We start from the raw sequence: 17,768 nt of genomic DNA, 5'->3' as shown, positions 1-17,768 counted from the left end.
ACAAATCAGAAGCCAAATCTCAGCAGAAGACCGATCATCTTTATTAATTACTGTAATGTGTGTAAGAATGGTTGCCTAGTGACTCCGTTAAGCTCTGGAAAGTGCTGGGGGGGGGGCTTACAAAGAAGCTTCTTTCCACCCACAAACTCAAGATGATTGGACTTAATCCAAGATCCCTACGCACTACCTAAGGGCTCCCCTTAAAACACACACAAACATTACACACACATAAACATGCATACACACACACATTCACACAGGATGTAATGCAAATGCTGCTGAAGGCTTGCAGTCCAGAAGATATCAACATATATGTGGGATTTTCGTCCCTGAAGATTTGACATCAAACAACACTGCAGCAATTGCCCTTGTAGTAGCCTTGTTGTAGGGTGTTTTTGCATAACAAAGTATATTTGGAATCATTAAAATGCAGAACTGCACACCGTACCGTGTTTGGTATTACAAAAACAAATCTGCAGATATTAAAAACACAACAAATCTAACTCATGACTAGCATGCAGAATAGTTATTTCAGACCTGCTTCAAGCTAAAGGAAATACACACATGCATGCCCCCCACCCCATGCATGCACACATGCGCACACACACACACACACACACACACACACACACACACACACACACACACACATACACACACACACACACACACACACAAAAGCTTTATGCACTCTCACACACAAACACGGAGGCATACTCACTCTGGCATGCACACACACACACACACACACACACACACACACACTCACGGGTGCACGCGTGGCTGCGTGTGCTGCTCATCTGGGAACAGAGAGCAGACAAACACAGCTAAGGGCTCACGCATCATCAAAGAGGCAGTGGTTTGTCATGTGTGCTTTGAGCCTCTCTGAAGGGGTGTGAGTCTGAGTGTGTGTGTGTGTGTGTGTGTGTGTGTGTGTGTGTGTGTGTGTGTGTGTGTGTGTGTGTGTGTGTGCATGCCAGTGAGTATGCCTCCGTGTTTGTGTGTGAGGGTGCATAAAGCTTTTGTGTGTGTGTGTGTGTGTGTGTATGTGTGTGTGTGTATTTGTGTGTGTGTATGAATGTGTGTGCGTGCGTATGACTGAGCATTAGTCTGTGTGTATAGGTGTGTGTATGTGAGTATCTAGTGTGCGTGTGTAGTCTCTACACACGGGCGCCATTTGCCATGTTGCATCCAGGCATCCCATGGGCTGGAATCAGGAGCAAAGGCGGCCAACCAGAGCAGACATTAGTGTCTTGGCGTTACGCAACCAGCCCGGCGCTTAAGACAGCTTTGACATAACAGTTGGAGCATGCTCAGTGTGCACGATGGCAGTGTCAAAACAAATTGGCTTAGCTGTGGCAGGCATGTAGACAGGCACATCCTCTGCGGGCTCCCATGCGTCTACACGGCAAGCCGGGAGGCATCCCGCACAGGTGTCAGTCGCCATTACTCACTCCGGTGCGCCAATTATCCATGACAGCGCTTATTGATATCCCCATTTTTTTGTTTTGAGATGAGATAAATCTCTGTTCAAAAGCCTCAGATGAGACGGTGTGATAAATAAAAGGGGAAACTTCAGATTCAAAGGGTGCGTGCAGCGTTGGGCGCGATGGTTGAAAAGAGGCAAAAGCAGGGAGGAGGCGGAAGCGGCACTGACACTGGGTTAGGTTTGCGTTCCGCAGCATGTTCAGTCACTTTTGCAGTTCCCCTGGCCCATGATCACACACACACACACACACACACACACACACACACACACACACACACACACACAGGAACATGCATCATATTGTATACTCACACATACAAACATGAATGTGCATACAACAGCTAGCATACATACACATGCACACAGCACACAGCACACAGCACACACACACACGTGACGTCTTTACACAAAAAAAACACATACACACACACACTCACTGATGAATGCATACCTACAGTATACTAACTCATGCCTCAATGCATCAGTCACCTGACATAAATGTGCACAAGCAAATGTATGCCCACGTACACCCACATACAAACACACACACACACACACACACACACACACAGGAACATGCATCATATTGTATACTCACACATACAAACATGAATGTGCATACAACAGCTAGCATACATACACATGCACACAGCACACAGCACACAGCACACACACACACGTGACGTCTTCACACAAAAAAAACACATACACACACACTCACTGATGAATGCATACCTACAGTATACTAACTCATGCCTCAATGCATCAGTCACCTGACATAAATGTGCACAAGCAAATGTATGCCCACGTACACCCACATACAAACACCTTTGCACACACACAAGCGCATCCACGCACTCTTACACACATAGACACAAACACGAAAACACTCACACACACACACACACACACACACACACACATACACACACACACACACAGGGGTCAAATGAGTGTGTATGCCCCCGCACACTAAGAGACAGCCAGAGAACAGTTAGACAGAGTGACTGTCGGAATTCATCAGTCGGCTGGCTTCAACACTGGGCTTTTGGCAAATTTCTCTCAGACAAGAGTGTGTGCATGAGGAGAAGTGTGTCCTGTGTGTGTTTGTGTGTGTGTGTGTGTGTGTGTGTGTGTGTGTGTGTGTGTGTGTGTGTGTGTGTGTGTGTGTGTGTGTGATAGAGAGAGAGAGAGAGCTTGTGTGTGTGTGTGTGTGTGTGTGTGTGTGTGTGTGTGTGTGTGTGTGTGTGTGTGTGTGTGTGTGCGGACGGGTGTTCTCCAGGTTAGGAACCCTGCATTTGGAAGCCTTGCAGTAACAGACGCATACACCAGGGACCGTTTATCACATTTTTGAACGTCACTTTTATCACAGGCACAGCCAGAGCTTGTCTCAGCCATCAAAGCATTTCTGTGAGATAAGGACTGTCATAGAAACCCTTGAGGAAGCAATCCTGCCTTTTCATATCCCTGCACATTATGTCATGATTGGCCATATTCGTATGATTGGCTTCAAAGATCTCTTACCTTTTACTTCAATGGTGGCATTTGCGTTGGGAGCCATGTCAAAGGTGTAGACACACATATACTTTCCAGCGTCCTCTGCTCGTGGCTTGTTCAATCTGTACACAAAAACAAATCAGATCATTGGTTCAGTTTCCATGAATACATGTGTTTGTAGAATGTTACTACACATAATTATAAGGTTGCCGCCCGTCCCGGTTTTACCGGGATTGTCCTTCTTTTTAATAGCCTGTCCCGGGAGATGTATCCACTCTCCCAGGACACTGAATGTCCCGGTTTTTCGAAAAGCTACGTGAATACGTATGTTCAATTTACTATTTTCTCTCTACTTGAAATAGCCTATGCATTGTGCACAGAGCGGTCGGTGTTTCTTGTGTGTAGAATGTGCTATCATTGGCTCTGTAGGGATGTGACGTAGACTATCTAGCGTGTCTGTCTTGGCAGCTAGGCTACTACAGGCGGCAGAAGCAGTGAAGATTGAATAGTCTACCTAGCGTCAAATACTCAACATCGTTCGTTATGGTTAATATGGGTGGCGAGGCAGAGGATAAAGATGACAGTGTGTCCACAAGACTGACAGGCCAGTAAAAAAGGAAATGAAACGTTCAACATAATATTCCAAAGTCTGATTGAGACATACTAAATAAAAGTAGCTATAGGTGTGGCTAAGGTATGGTAAATGGAAATCTAATGTCATCCATCTACTTATTTCTTTAGCAAAGAGGGAAAAGCAAGCACAAGCACCAGTATCTAAGCAATCAGGCCAGCTAAGATAGGTTAAGTAGTACATACACATGAGTACATGCATGCACATTGCACAGTATAAATTAATCCATTTCATATTGCAAATGAAATGAAATGTAACGATCTAAACCTGGCTGAATATAAATAAATGAAAACCAAAATTTGTCAAAAAAGAAACTCCAGAATTGCAAAAAACAATACCCCCACCCCCATTAACGCTCACAGCAACAGAGAGAGAGAGAGAGAGGGAGAGAAAGAGACATCTCAGTGCATGTCTCTAAATCCGAACACAATAAACACCTGAAATGTGTGCCGGTTACCTCTGTAAATATGGCAGCCAGCGGAGGCACAATTACTGGGCTATTTTGGTCCTCCTGCGTGCCCACAGGGAGCTGAGGTTTTTGATTTGCACTCGGGCTGGGCCGGGGGGATTGGGGATTCTGCTGCTGTGTGTGTATGGGAGGCGGGGGGGGGGGGGTGAAGCTGTCTGTCTCCCCACTGTCAGGTCAGCCGCAGGAGGATTACTGACACGGCGTTTGACAGGAAATTGCCTGAGAGCATCAGCGGCACGTCCAGCTGAGGGATAGTGTGTGCGTATGTGTGTGCATGTGTGTGTGTGTGTACACATGTGTGTGTGTGTGTGTGTGTGTACATGTGTGTACGTGTGTGTGTGTGTGTGTGTGTGTGTGTGTGTGTGTGTGTGTGTGTGTGTGTGTGTGTGTGTGTGCGCGTGTGTGTGCGTGTTTACCCCATCCCCCACACTTCGCTCCAGACAGACAGACACTAACGCACATACGCACACACACACACATTCACACACAACACACACACACACACACACATACTCCCACCACCCCAGACCAATGTGGTAATAGGTACTATGACAGCACTTAATAGGAAGTGCTGCTGGGGAATTCCATCTGACACGTCTGACATAACACCTATTTTTTCTCTCTCTTTCCATTTTTGTGTCAAAAAGACAACAAAATCCTATTTCATACCAAAATTCTTTGCACTACCTCTACTGTAAGGACCTTTAACTAAGAGCTATGTAATACCACAGACATGTAACATGATGTCATATACATCCTCTGCTAATGCAGTCATGCATAATACGGGGGCTGGTAAATGGACCGCATGTTATTTGTCAGTGCCCCCAGTGGCTTACAGTGTCTTCATCTGTGCATCTGTGCTGGGCCAGTGTGCCAAAAACTTAAAGACCTAATTACAGCCTATGCAATCCATTGACGTTAACTATCAGTCGACTATCAGGGATGCTATCCTGGATCTACTGCTAACTGATATTCATTATGTGCAGCTCCTCCTCACAACTTTTGGGGATATTTTCTGCTCACTGAACTGCACTCATTATCCTTGTAATCATGTACACGGATACCAGTCTACCAGCAAAGATTACAGGAGAACTCACACTCCTACTTGTCTTCCTGAGAACATCACATCCTTTTACATCATACTGTGCAGGACAGTTGGCTTTTGGTGGCTGATTATTACTATCATTATTATTGTTGTTGTTGTTGTTGTTGTTGTTATATTGTTTTTGTCATTATTATGTTATCAATCACAGAATTGTTAGGAACTGCATAGAATGTAAATTTTCAGGTTAGATTTTAAGCAACTCCAAACAGCATAATCTGATTCTCAAAAATACATGGATAAGGATAATCTGATAAATGCACTATACTTAAAGTAACACTTTACTTGAGTTCATAACACATTCATAGCAGCTGTCATAAACTGCACATAAAGCATTCATGACTGTTTCATGAGACATGACTCAACATTCATACCAAACCTTTTATGAATGTGGAAGACAGAACGATGACAACTTGTCAAAATAAAAGTCCAACAATCGCAAAGCAGCATTGCCGTTTTTCTCTCCAGCCTTTGTAAATATTTCATGAATATCTTATGAAGTCTACATCGAATGTCACTTTACTATACAAGTTGTGAAGTATTCATAATCACTGAATTTAACACTGGGAGGTAAACTAGCCTACATTCAGCTGACCCGTATTTGTGTAACCTGGAATGGTTGGACATTCCCAGTAGCAAAAAATGAGAAATCATCTGCAAAGGTATCATAAAACAAATACATTTTTATGAAACAAAAATTATTTGCTTGACCATGTTCTGTCTTTTTGGCACTGGAGTAGCCCATTGACTCAGATGTGATGTGATCAGGTAAGAGGTTTGGAACAAAAACGGCAATGCTGCTTTGCAATTGTTGGACTTTTATTTTGACACATTTTTGTCGTTCTGTCTTCCACATTCATGAAAGGTTTGGTATGAATGTTGAGTCATGTCTCATGAAACAGTCATGAATGCTTTATGTGCAGTTGCTATGAATGTGTTATGAACTCACCCGTCAAGTAAAGTGTTACCATAAATGCTTTACGTAGAATCTTTGTGAACCTTTCCTTAACCATGTTCTCTGTACTATCCTGAGAAGCTGCAAAGCTGCTCAGAGTGCAGACTTGGAGATATATCATGCATCTGGTGACCTTGATGACAACACATCATGATGTCATATATTGCATCACTGCAAAAACAAGCCTTGCAAAACAGGTTGCCAAAAAAGTCCACTTCGGTTAACAAAAAGAAGAAATAAAAACACTATTTACCTGAAAGAAATCTGCTATTATATCTACTACTGAACTGGAAATAAGGAGTGCCAGCCAAATGGGACGACAAATTACAACCACCGCCACAAGAACATTGTGCATAATAATGGTTCAACAAGATCTCTCTACTTGATGTACTTGATGACAACACACAACATGACAACTGTGGTATTAAGCTATTTGGGTCCATCATTCATGTATTTGTATCATTCATGTATCATTCATGTAATCCAGCACCACACAATCATCATCATCAAACACACACACACACACACACACACACACACACACACACATACAACATATACATACACACACCATAACTAACAGTTCTGTTAAAAACACAGTTAACGTAACTCTCTTTCGCATACTGCTGCACCAACACCCTGATCTACGTCAGAGACAACACCACTGCTCTCAACACCATCAGAATCCTCTGGAGACTATTACACCTGACCCCTGACCTCCCTCAACATCTCCATCTGAAGGTGAATCATAATGATGATATATACCACCATGTGACCATCAGGAAGAGTTCAGGGCCTGTTCTTCTCCCTGAAAACAAATAGCTGATCTGATCCGTTGTTGTGTAAGTAGCCTATATCTTGAGATGACACTGCCATCATAGGTGGTATCTTGGTTGTTTAACACAATACTGGGAACCAATGCAGAACTTTAAGCATATTCAATTTCAAGCACAAAACCAGCATACACATATTGGGCTTACAATTTCCCTCACTTAATCATCTTAAAACCTTTATCATTTCAAATAAAACATCAACACAGACAACATCAAAACAACATTCAGCACAGACCCATTCTTCTTACTGTATGCCAGACCATGATTAAGGCAGGAACTCTCTCTTCTTTCTCTGTCGAGTTCCACAAAGCAATCATAGGAGGCATTCTCACCTCATCCATTACAGTCTGGTAGAGTAGTTGGACAGGCCCTCACAGTAAGCTACAGCACATCACTAATAAATCCTTCAAACCAATGTGATCCCTCCTGATATCAATTGAATCACTCCCTCACAGACTGACAGGCTGAAGCACAGAAAACATCACTTGTGACCCTACTCGCCAAGCATACCATGAGAACCATGCTACGTTAGCATCGTTCACTCAAATGTGGTTATTCACTTGTCACCTCAAAAGTTTTAAATTATTTGTACATTATTTTTAAGTTAAAATCTTTGTAGCATAACACAGTTATTTTACATGTAATTACATTTGAATTACTTTGACATTACGTGGTCTCTTTGTCACTAGTCGTTGTATATGTGGATAGGGCTTTACACCTTGCACTGAAGTCTGTGATCATTAAAAACAGAAACCAGAATGCTTCCACTCTGCTTTTCTATTTTCACCTCTGGTTAATGTAGAAGGGCTCCAGATGGCAAAAAACTGCTGAAAACCTCTATTCCCTTGACTCCCAACAACACAAGATCTACTTAAATGCGTCTTAATTTTCTCTTGAGTCCGGAAATACCCCTTTACTGTTATTGAAGTAGCCCTTGATATGCTCAGTGTCTCTTTATGATCTCATTAATTTCTTGGTAGCCTATGTGGCTATCATCCTTGAATCAATAAACAAGTCTACTTAATATTCCCTTACTAAAAATCCCTGAGCCAAGGGTTTCTGTTTCAAAGTGCTATTACAGAGAGCCATTCATTGGACTGTTCCAATACAGAATACTATGATTCTTTCATAAGGATAAACCAGAAACCTTCAAAAGTTCTAGATTGTTACCTTGTAAAAGCACAGCTTTTGAATTTTCTTACTGAGACAGACAGACAGACAGACATTGGCCTGCTCACTTATGTTCCGTGTCGGTTGTTTCCTTCCTTGTGTAATCGATCTCCACTCCGTTCTTCATCCAGAAGCTCTGGCGGTGGGCGTTGTGGGCCGTGGTCAGGTTGCACTGCAGGATGATGGCCGGCAGAGGGGGGGGCGGCATCCCGTGCTGAGTTGGGGGTGGCGTGGGCAGGATCACCTGGTCAGAGGCATTGATCCTGGGCTCTGCCAAAAAAAAGGGAATGGAAGGGTGGGGTGGAGGAAAGAGGGCATGGTTAGTTGGAACCAGCAAGGGAATCGCTGAAGAGCTTTCCCTGAATTCATCTCCCCAGTGTCTGGTGCTCCATATAACCTGCATGGTTCAAAAATGTAGTTAAGCGCACAATCATCCTCGCAAAGATAAATATGAGTTAAGGATAAAAAAGCATAGGAAACAATTAATCTCAAAATGCTTTTTGATGGTCACAAGAAATGGTTTACAGAGTACTACTATGTTACTGTGGCTGTAACATTGTCTTGTGTTGTGCTTGACTCCTTAGCAACTTGACGCTCGTCATCATGCAGTAATAAAAAGGATTCAATTTACCATATGTGAATCCATGCTCACACTTACCTTTGTGGAAATAAAACACCGGAATTAATTGTGATTGTGAGAAAATATCTTTGAAAACACATACAAACTTTGTTTTCTGATGTTTTCTGAAATACACCTGCAATGCTGTATACGATTTAGTGTGTATCCATTGCTAAATGCTTCAAAGAGAGAAGGCTTGAGGACACTGGATTATATGCCCCAGGTAGAGCCTCATGTATGCCTTGTTTGTGTTGAACTGTTTTAACTAACACCCGGACTATGTGCATCATTAGTTTCCTTTACGTGCAAATTCTATTTCTCCTACATTATGAAGCAACAGAAATGTCCCGCTCTCGATGCGTGTGCATTGGGCATGGATTTGTGTACAAAATTATTCCACCTGTATGTTTCATTGCGATTATCACAGCTCTATACCACCAAAATCAATTTAAATGCCTTTCCAAGACATTACAAAACAGCACTTACAAACCTTTATGAATCAATGAGCAGATGAGGCACTACAGATCATGGGAGGAATCCCGGTTCTGAGGCACTGAGCTAGATCTAATTACCATGAACATGCAAAGCACAAAACACATGCATATACTTTAAATGTTAAGCTTCAAGGAAAAGGACATCCTGTCGGTCCTCACATTAAAGAGGTCTCTGAGCAAGATACACACATTAGACACACACAGAGACACACACACACACACATACACAACCATTTAACAGCACCAGAGATAAAAGTGGAACACGCCGACTGAATCTGACCGAAATAAACAAGGACACCAGTGCTGGCCCTACGGCTGAGGAACACACACACACAGAGAGAGAGAGAGAGAGAGAGAGAGAGAGAGAGAGAGAGAGAGTGCAGAGGCATGCTTGGAAGCACAATTCTGCTTTATTCTGGTATGATACGAGGGGTCTGTGGTGAAGGGCATTCACACAGCGAGAATATGCCTGCTGGTCGTAAGGCTCAGCGGAGAGCTCCTCCCACTTTGCCTGAGGGCGGAACCGTGGCCGAAACCATGGAAACGCAGCAGGAAGGAACAGGGGAGGCGGAGCATCTTAATCTGCCTATTGACTGGTACAGTAAGCCCTCCATGGTTTGCTATGTTTGAGTGTAGGGGGCAGTGTGTGTGTGTGTGTGTGTGTGTGAGCTGGGAGTGACTTCTGTTTGCATTCACAGCACCTTCCCCTGCAGTGATGTGTCCAGTGGTCAAAGGGAATTCCTCTCTCTTCATCTTTTTTGGCTCTCTCTGTCTTTCTTCGTATCTCCAGATCTCTATCTCCTCTCTCTATTCCCTTATCTCTCTGTTTACCCTTTTGCCTCCCGCACTCTCTTTCTGTGCCTATAATGCCTATTTTCCATATCATCTATTTTCCATTCCTCCTACCTCTTCCCTCGCTTCTATCCTTCCCTCTGCTTCTCTCTCTGCATTCGCCTTTCCACTTAAGCGACGGCACAACTTGCACTCCCACCTCCGTAAGTTCATCAGTGTGTAGGCCTCTCTGCCCACGCACTTCTCTGTCCTCTATCTCCCTCTCTCTCTTTCACTCTCTCTGTCTTTCACTCACATTCCCTGTCACTCTCTCAATCTGAAATGTTGCCACTTCTCTCTCTCTCTCTTGCACACACACACACACACACACACACACACACACACACACATGCACAAATATACTGATAAACGCACAAAATAAATGAATTCATTCAGAAATGTCATTTGAACAACAGCTTGAAAGGCACAGCGGTATGCTCCGGGGTGTGTGCACTCAGCATCTCTGCAAGGTCATTTGGAGGACACCTGCTAAGAAATGGAAGAGAGGCAAGAATCGGTGAATTAGTGATGTCATATCCGTTTCCTCCGCCATGTTTTTCTCCCCGCCTTTTCTTTGCTCTTGACTCATCTGGCCAGCGGCACAGGCATTGGACAGTCTGTTTACACAACAACCTATAACAAATTTATTTGGTTGATTTTTTTGCATTTCATTTTGTTGTCTCTTTTAATAGATCAAACGGAGGTGCAATACGAGCATCATGGCGCATAGCATCCCTGCCTGTGGATAGAACGGTTCTTTAAAAACTTAAGTGATATAAATACATGTATGTGTTTCAGCACATTGTTATTATTAAGACACACATAAATTTACCATTCTAAACACAAGACACTGAATCTTAAAATGTATACAAATTGCAAGTAGCAGTCTGGGTTAGCGGAACTTGATACAAAGTGCTACGGGATATCTAAGCACAATAACACTCCTAGATTTAAAACTACTGCTACCAGCTAAAACAATACCACATGTCAGAACATTCTCGTTAGACGACAAACTATACATTCCAGTCTGGGTGTTTTCCGCATGTATAGCCTGTTATATACATGTGATGTTACGCATATACCATGAAAGCATGTCATAGTGCGTGTATTACATGTATATATCATATGGGAACACTGAATCTCAGTAATGACAAAATATGTTGGGATATTCAAAGGATTTTCCTTTAGGGTTTCATTTATTTTTTTCCGTGAATAACTAATCTGTAGTCATGAATGATTACTAGGTGGTATAAAAATGACCATGTAACAAAGACGACCCCTCACTAAGCTCTGATAACTAAAGGAAGCCATGCCCCAATTCAGAATGTTATTTATATCTTAAGCTGTGAAGATGTGAGTGAATCTTCCCACAGGACAGGTAGATTAATGTAGCTGTCAGGTTGACATGGTTACAACTGTTTAGGGAAGCATGCTGCAACTAGTGCAACATTTAAGATACAATTTAGTTGGTGTTAAAAATGCCAAAAATGGAATGGTCATCACCATCAGAGTGCTTGACCTATCCTTGCAGACAGCCGGTGTGATGATTTCTCGAGTTTAAACAAAGAAATTAAATCAAATCAGTATAATGAGTCTACCTGTGGCCAAAGACATCCCTCAGAAACGCTTACCATAATGGCAAGGCTGCAGACCACAACAGGGAGGCACACTGACATGATAACTCTGCTTGAGGATTTGCAAGTACAGAGAGAAAAACAAAGAGAGGACGTATATGTATGTATGTAAGTGTGCATTTATGTATACATATATGTATATACATATATATATATATATATAAAATGGCACCACTACACATCTGAGATGCAAGAGAAGGCACAAGGTTAAACGTGAGGGAGCCGGTCAAGAGACTCTCCCTCAGTACTGCACCACAGACAGAAAAATAATGTCTACCCCACGAGGTGACTGTCTTATCAGGTAACACACCACAGAGAGAAAGCTGGGGCAGCTTGCAGGATTATGGGGGGCAATGTTTCAGTTTTTCATTTGACATTATGCTGTTTTTATTTGTGGTTGTTGTTGTTTACTTGTTAACACAGAGGTCCTGTTGGTAAACTGAATGACCCTTCCTTGTGTCTTCTTCTCACACTTCCCTCTAATCCTTGAGCAGGACACAGAGCACAGACACAACTAAATACAAATAAACAGAAAAATAAACAATACAAAGAAATACCACGACACACCTTCAAAGCATCAGGAGAGCCAGCAGCCTCTAAAAGGCCTACAGGGCAGCAGACAGGCTTTGCAAGACTAGGCTTTGAAGTAAAACCCACATGACATGGCAAAACGTTCTCTTTAGGAAGAGACGCTCAAACAGAACATGTCAGATAAAATAAAAATAAGGAGGGCAAACAAACAGAACAAACACAAACTGTTGTTGTTGTTGTTGTTTTTTTGTAAGACACGTGAGACTAAGCCACAGAGGAAGTACTGGACAGCCGGGGATGAAGTGGGGGGGTGGGTGGAAGAAGAGAGAAGGAGAGAGGCAAGACATAGACTGGGTTTGTGGTCATCCAGGAAGGAGGGGTTTTGTTGGGGAAGGAGAGGTTAGCAAAGGAGCATCTGATTGTTTACTGAATTCAATGAATCCTCAGTTTCTGGGAATTCTGGGAAGGGGGACACACGAAGGCTACAGTAGGATCATATCACAGTCAAAATAATATTGAAAAAAATATCACAAGAAAAAAAAGACAATATACAGAAAGACCTCAAAATATGTCAAGTGCACAGATGTTCTTGTCACGATTGTCAATAAAACTAATATTGAAAATAGGCACAAAAATAGACACAAAATTAGAGTTTGTGGTTTTGTGTTTTGTCTCATTCAATTTTGCACAGTACTATAGGGAACCAACACAGCACAAGGTTGTGTGGACATTTCTGTGTGGTGAAACAGTGTATGCAGCTGTATGAAGGAAGGGTTGAGGGAAAGTTGGGACTTGTTTGAGGTAGGTGGTAGTAGTTTAGTTAGTTTTAAGAATTGCTTTTTGATTCATTTCTTGTGTGATCATCTAGGCAGTACAGGACATAGACCCACTCACTCTGCAGGACGGTTATGGTGGCCTGGGCCCGGATCCAGGTCATGGCGGGGTTTTGCCGCAGGTCGTTGCGCCGCGGGTCATTGCTGGCCCGGCACTCGTAGGTCCCGGAGTCCTCCAGCTTCAGCTGGGTGATGCCGAGCACGCTCACGCCGTTGGTGCCGTACGCCGTGTTGATGGAGACACGTTTCTTGCGCGCGCCGTCCCACAGCTGCTTGAAGGAGTCAGCGCGGTTGACCTCGGCGTACCACCACTGGATCTCCGGTGTGGGGTATCCCACCACGTCGCAGTACAGCTCAAACGTGTCCCCTGTCAGCTTAGTTTCAGACATGGGCGATTTCACAAACCCAGCTGAAGGAGAAAAAGGTTGGGGGGGGGGGGGGGGGGGGGGGCGTGAGAAGGAGGGAAGGGTAGAAGAAGGGTTAGGAGGGAGGGAAGGATGGATAGGCCAAGGGATGTAGAAAGTGGGTAGAGAAGAGATGGAGGTAAGAAAAGGAGAAAGTCAGAAGGAGAAATTGGAAAAAAAAGAACAAAAGATGATTAAAATAGCAAATAAATGCTAAAAGAGAAGCAGGCCACTAAAAATATGATGGAAACGTGTGATGAGAGAAAAATAAGCCGTTTGAGATGAGAAGAGAGGCCCAGGCTGAGCAGGAGTAGAAGAGTGGACATGTGCTAATGAGGTACAGATTAATGGCCCCCAAAATAAAAAATAAAAAAATAATAATAAAATAACAACCCAGCACAGTGCCATCCACTGCCATCAATCCCTCAACGGTGCATTTAAACAAACTGGTAACTCCGGGTCAACCCCTGGGCTACTACACCATTGGCAATCCTAAGGGAAATCCAAGTGACCACATATGACCTTGAAGCCCTCCCCTGAGTCAGGAAATATATGTTTATCAGCAGTGCGCCATTCTGCACCTGCTTGATTTTGATTTTAATTTGTTTATTTAAGCGTCAAACACCATAGTGCCCAGCCCTCATGGGCTTATTAGACACTGCAGTAATAATTTCACTGTTATCTCCAGATAACCACGTGACGTAACACAGAACCCAACATAACATAGCTAAACCACTAAAAATAAGGATACATACACATAGAGATGGCTTGTCATATGGGATACAAAATACTTTGCCATAGAGACCAGGCCTTTTGAAGTGGTGACATGGATACGTTTTTCTCAGTAGCCTTTATATGCTGTGTGTGTGTGTGTGTGTGTGTGTGCGTGCGTGCGTGCGTGCATGCGCGCGCGCACGTGTGTGTGTGTGTGTGTGTGTGTGTGTGTGCGTGTGTGTGTGTGTGTGTGTGTGTGCGTGTGTGTGTGTGTGTGTGTGTGTGTGCGTGTGTGTGTGTGTGTGTGTGTGTGTGTGTGTGTTACCCTGGCCATGCCCACCTAGATACTAGTTTGTAACACCATAATTCACTAACGTTTCCATCAGACCCCAGAAAGGTAGGGCCAATCACTGACGAGAGGGGATGATGTTATATTTTCAAAATCGAAAGTGGCTGTGGTAAACGGTAGTAGCAATGCCTGCAAACATCAAAAAACTGCAGTCGGAAGAATGCGTAAATTTCTTTACAGCAAAGGTAGGCCTACATTGTTTACTGACTATCAATGCTGTTTATTGTCTGTTGCTGTTTGTGAAGTTTGGGCGAAGTAGAAAGTAACATTAGGAATCCCTGATCAATATAATTGGTTATACAGAACCGATGATTTCAAAGTTTCATTTTTGATTGCCTACACCATTCTGTCACCACATAAAAATGAAACAATTAAAATCATCAAAGCTTGGACGTCACTGAAGTGATCTAACATTGTTTAGCCTCTGGCATGAAGAGAGAATTAAACCCATTTTAAAAAGTGGAAGCGTACAACTGACAAATGACAAGACTTTTTTTTAAGGTCTCAAGTGTCTTAGTCAAATAAAAAATGATGTGCACATTCCCTCATATAGATTTTCACTTCAGTCTGAGAATGAATTATATCAAGAGTCTACAAAAATGACCTAAATGGTCCTAGTTAGAACCACTGGAGGAACCGATGGTGCCTTTTCATCCACACTTCAGAAAACATGCACACTATCCTGACCAAAATACATGTTCCACATCCGGTCTGAACTTATAACAGACAAATACGGAGACCAATTAACTAGGTCCAAACATACATCTTGTCAGTGTACTAAATGATAAGTTATTATGATGGACACATGGACAGACTCAATGCATGGGCTGGATCTCTCAATGGTGTCTATGAGTTGCCTTGTGGTTCATGTAGTCCCATGATCCTTTGGGACTATGACGACAACAGCAAGCTGGGATTGGTACACCATAGCAACCAAACTGTTTGTGAAAAGACAGCAACGTAGAGGTACCTTCAGAGGACGACTGACTGCAGCCAGAAAACAACTACTTGTTTCCCCTTTGGTTTAGTTCTATCAATCTCTTTTTGATAGATAGATAGATAGATAGATAGATAGATAGATAGATAGATAGATAGATACTTTATTGATCCCCAAGGGGAAATTCAAGGATGAAAAGCTCAGTTATTAGGACATGTCTTTCATGTCACATGGGCCACTGCTTGCCCACTGACTATGTTCACAATAATACCTTAACTAAAAACTAGCTTGAAACAAAAATCTATTGAGAGCCTACCAGGGGGAAAAAATCAGTTGCTTTAATCATCCACGATATGTCACTTACTGCTTACTTGCAATTTAAAACTCTATAAACATATTTAGAGGGGGTTGTACATTAAAGACACAAAAGTGGCATGGTTTATTGATTAAAATATGCTACGGTACATTGCATTGCAATTTGAAGCGCATTGCAAATCTTTGCAAATGACATTACAGTCGTATCATGGCTCCGGTATTGTGTTAATATTGTGTTGTTTGGCCCTAAGTAATTCCCAATCCCCTTGACGCGAGCCCAGCATAATAGCTCGAAACTGACCTTGTGAAACAGGCAGAAGTTTGTGAGCATTATGAAAAACATGTCTGAATAATGCCTCCAGCACTGGCTGTCTGTTCCCTTGACTCAAATGGCCTTCTCCTGCTCTGTGACTCACAATGCCTTTTGAACGTGTGTGTGTGTGTGTGTGTGTGTGTGTGTGTGTGTGTGTGTGTGTGTGTGTGTGTGTGTGTGTGTGTGTGCGCGTGCGTGTGTGTGTGCACGTGCGTGTGTGTGTGTGTGTGTGTGTGTGTTTCTGGCAGCACCTTCGGCTGGGCCGCTCTGACACACTACAAGCAATTCACTGTGCTCAGCTTGCCTGCTGCTCTGTCTCTTGATTGGGGAGACACTGTTAAACTGTCACTCACCTATTAACAGTGCCACACCACACAACTAATAAAAAGAGACAGATTTACTACCTGGTGAGGATATCGGGCGTTGACAGGTTAATGTTGAGATTAAGTTGTGATAAGTAACTGTGCCAAAAGCAGGCTTCCTAGACTATAGAGATTCACAAGTCAAGCATATACTAGATATGCCACAAATATACTGCTAAATTAATAAGTAACATACCACACAAATGCTAAATAACCATTATGGTCCTAATCATTTAGTGTGCAAGGGTGGGCTATGACTTAACACAAATCAAACCTAAATGACCTGTAAAATATATTCAATCAATGTCTGCAGCTGCACATGCTAAACAAAGCCCAAACAAATCTCAGACTGCCAACTTTGGGGTTGAGTGGTTCAAATGTGCAAATTCAGATGCTGCCACTATATTTGGCAGCGAAAAAAGGGTCCTCTGTTGAAATCTGAAAGGTCATTCCTTCATTTCTCCTTCCTGTTCCTCTATCCTTTCAGCTTCTCTATCCGCCCATCTCTCTTTCTCTCTCTCTCTCTCTCTCTCTCTCTCTCTCTCTCTCTCTCTCTCTCTCTCTCTCTCTCTCCCTCAGCTTGGTGCCTCTGTCGCTCTCTGTAGCAGATCCTGTCACCGCGTCAAAATCAATGAGCCAAAAGAGCACAGAAGATTCAGCTTGGCCTCTCAATGAAGTCAACCTGATAGCCAATCACCTGCTACGCCATGGAGACGCGCTGATAGGCTACCCAGACAGACAGACATACACACACACATACACTCTGACACACACACATTAGCACACGTACACACAGCAAACACTCAGACACTCATCTGCCTCTATTCTTTCCACCTGTATCTCTTTCTATCCCTTCTATTCTGTCTATTCATATCCTCTCTTTCCTCTTCTTCCTCCTCCTCTCTCTCTTTCTCTCCCTCCTAGGTGTGGCCATGTGAAAGGAGAGGAAACAGAATGTTCAGCTCCCCGGCATCCTGGCCAGGCAGGAGTGGCGTGCCAAGACTCCGCAGAGAGGAGCACAGAGACTCTAACCCAGGCTGTCGAGTCGCAATGCAACCCGGCGCGGGGCCTCTGGCCAAGGCAACACACCACACCAAAAACGCCTGCCGAGGACTGCTGACATTCAGAAAAATATAGGTGTGCATAGCGACACTAGTTGTGCATATCTCTCAGGACACCTGTGAAAAATACGCTCATAACACAACCTTCCGATAAAAACTAGATAATAATAATAATAGCAATACTACTACTACTGATAATAAATTTGTTGATGTCGAATCCATGCA

The 17,768-nt window shown here is 43.2% G+C and overlaps 1 protein-coding gene across 2 annotated transcripts in view; it reads right to left on the bottom strand.

The window, feature by feature from the left end:
• nptnb (neuroplastin b) overlaps positions 1-17,768 on the bottom strand; it is a 39,821-nt gene that overhangs the window by 11,034 nt on the left and 11,019 nt on the right. For both annotated transcript variants that reach the window (XM_042061640.1, XM_042061641.1), the window contains exons 2-4: positions 13,150-13,497; positions 8,215-8,416; positions 3,014-3,108 (exon numbers count right to left, since the gene is read on the bottom strand). In XM_042061640.1, the coding sequence (XP_041917574.1) occupies positions 3,014-3,108; positions 8,215-8,416; positions 13,150-13,497 (645 nt within the window). The remainder of the gene's footprint in view (positions 1-3,013; positions 3,109-8,214; positions 8,417-13,149; positions 13,498-17,768) is intronic.

This window comes from Alosa sapidissima, chromosome 14 (genome assembly GCF_018492685.1).
Source record: "Alosa sapidissima isolate fAloSap1 chromosome 14, fAloSap1.pri, whole genome shotgun sequence".
NCBI lineage: Eukaryota > Metazoa > Chordata > Actinopteri > Clupeiformes > Clupeidae > Alosa > Alosa sapidissima.
This window is presented reverse-complemented; position numbering and strand designations above follow the sequence as displayed.